General features: G+C 39.4%; 1 protein-coding gene across 1 annotated transcript in view; it reads right to left on the bottom strand.

The window, feature by feature from the left end:
• The window catches only part of ints3 (integrator complex subunit 3), a 12012-nt gene that overhangs the window by 3039 nt on the left and 7317 nt on the right, over nucleotides 1–1656 (bottom strand). Inside the window, exons 18-20 of the mRNA XM_024298457.1 lie at nucleotides 1010–1113; nucleotides 773–937; nucleotides 550–703 (exon numbers count right to left, since the gene is read on the bottom strand). Coding sequence (XP_024154225.1) covers nucleotides 550–703; nucleotides 773–937; nucleotides 1010–1113 — 423 coding nt within the window. The remainder of the gene's footprint in view (nucleotides 1–549; nucleotides 704–772; nucleotides 938–1009; nucleotides 1114–1656) is intronic.

The raw sequence follows: 1656 nt of genomic DNA, 5'->3' as shown, positions 1-1656 counted from the left end.
AACTGAAGACAATAAAGATCTTCGTCAGAGATCTGTTGCTCTTGTAGGAAGAAAAATAAATCATCTTAAAGACTAGGTGTGTAACAACTGGCCTGGATCGGTTTTAGATCAGTGAATCAGATTGTTCAAAATAAATCAATATTGAATATGAATCGAATCGGTTACTACAAATTAAGATATAAATCAAATCTCTGTTAAAACGAATCTTTACACCCCAATTGAATCCAATGACAGTTGTGTCAATCTATGTCGTTCTACTGAGACACAGATTGAAGATGCTAGATTTTTGACATCATATCCCTCAGAATTGCGTGGCTGCTGCCACTTCTGGGCAACTTGTTTTTGGACGTGTTGCTCTTCCACCACAGTTTCCCCTAGTGGGATTAATAAAGTTTCTTCATTTCTATCAATCCAAAAGACCACTGGGAACGCTTTGAAAAAAGATCAAAAGATGATCGGGTGGGACTTTAAAGATTTAATTTGGATGATCAGCTGTCCTCATCATAAATTATATTTTGGGATGCCAGCAGGGTGGGTGCATTTCTGTACCTCGGAGTAAATGGAGGGTGTGAGGTAGCAGAGCAGCCGGACATCATCTTCCTGACAGGCCTTCATGTCCATCATCAAGCAGGTGTGGAGGTCTCCAAGAGCCGTTGCCTGGGCAAACGACTCGTACAGCATCATCTTCCCATTGGCGGCTTTACTGTGGAAACACAAAATCTAAATTCAGACGAGAGTCCGGTTTGGTTTATTATCGATCAATCCAGGTTACCTGGCTTTTAGGTAGTACAGCAGGTGGTAGCCAATCTTTGGCTGCTTCTGGTAAAGTTCTGCCAACATATCTAGCAGCACAGAGAAGCCGCTGTTGTCTTCTTGCATGGTGACTAAGTTTCTGAATATCAGACAGAAGGGTTTACACACAGACTCTTCCAGGGACCTGAGAGAAGATTGATCAGCGGTCAGAGCCAGAATGCTGTCAGCACGTTTCGGGTGGAGGAGAAAGACTTACTCCTCTGTGATCTCGTCTGGCAGGACTTCTCCACGGAAATGATCTTTAAACAGCTCAGACAGACAGGAAGCCAGAGCGGACATCTGCTCTGTATCAAAGTCCTCCTGGACGACAAGGGAGTCAAAGAATGTTTCACAAAGAGAAATTACACCTAAAAAAGTTTCAGTTTGTCTTTTTTTAGATGATCAATTCAGTGGTTTTATTTTGAAAGGCGACTAAAAGGATGTGTTGCAGTTTCTACCCAGAATATTTAACATTTAAAACAGCCAAACTGGATGATAAGAGTTCAGACTTAAAAACATTTCACAAACAATGCCACAAACAGTAATTTAATAGTCGACTAATCACAGATAATTTTTCTGATGAGTCGACTTATTGAGTATTACATAAAGTGGATGTAAAGCACACATCTTAACCATCATTAGCCTTAAACTAACTAAAACTAGAAAAGTAGTATTGCCTGTGATAATGCTAGTGTGAATGCTTTTTGGTGAAAATAGCGATGCAATTTACTTTTATTGCTGCAGGGATTTACTGAAAATACAAAAGCTTTCTACCAAATGTAAAATATGCTAAAAGACTGGAAATTTTGTTAAAGAACTATGAAAGATGAACCAAATTTCTGAAAAATCTGTAGTAAAATTGCT

This window comes from Oryzias melastigma, linkage group LG11 (assembly GCF_002922805.2).
Source record: "Oryzias melastigma strain HK-1 linkage group LG11, ASM292280v2, whole genome shotgun sequence".
NCBI lineage: Eukaryota > Metazoa > Chordata > Actinopteri > Beloniformes > Adrianichthyidae > Oryzias > Oryzias melastigma.
This window is presented reverse-complemented; position numbering and strand designations above follow the sequence as displayed.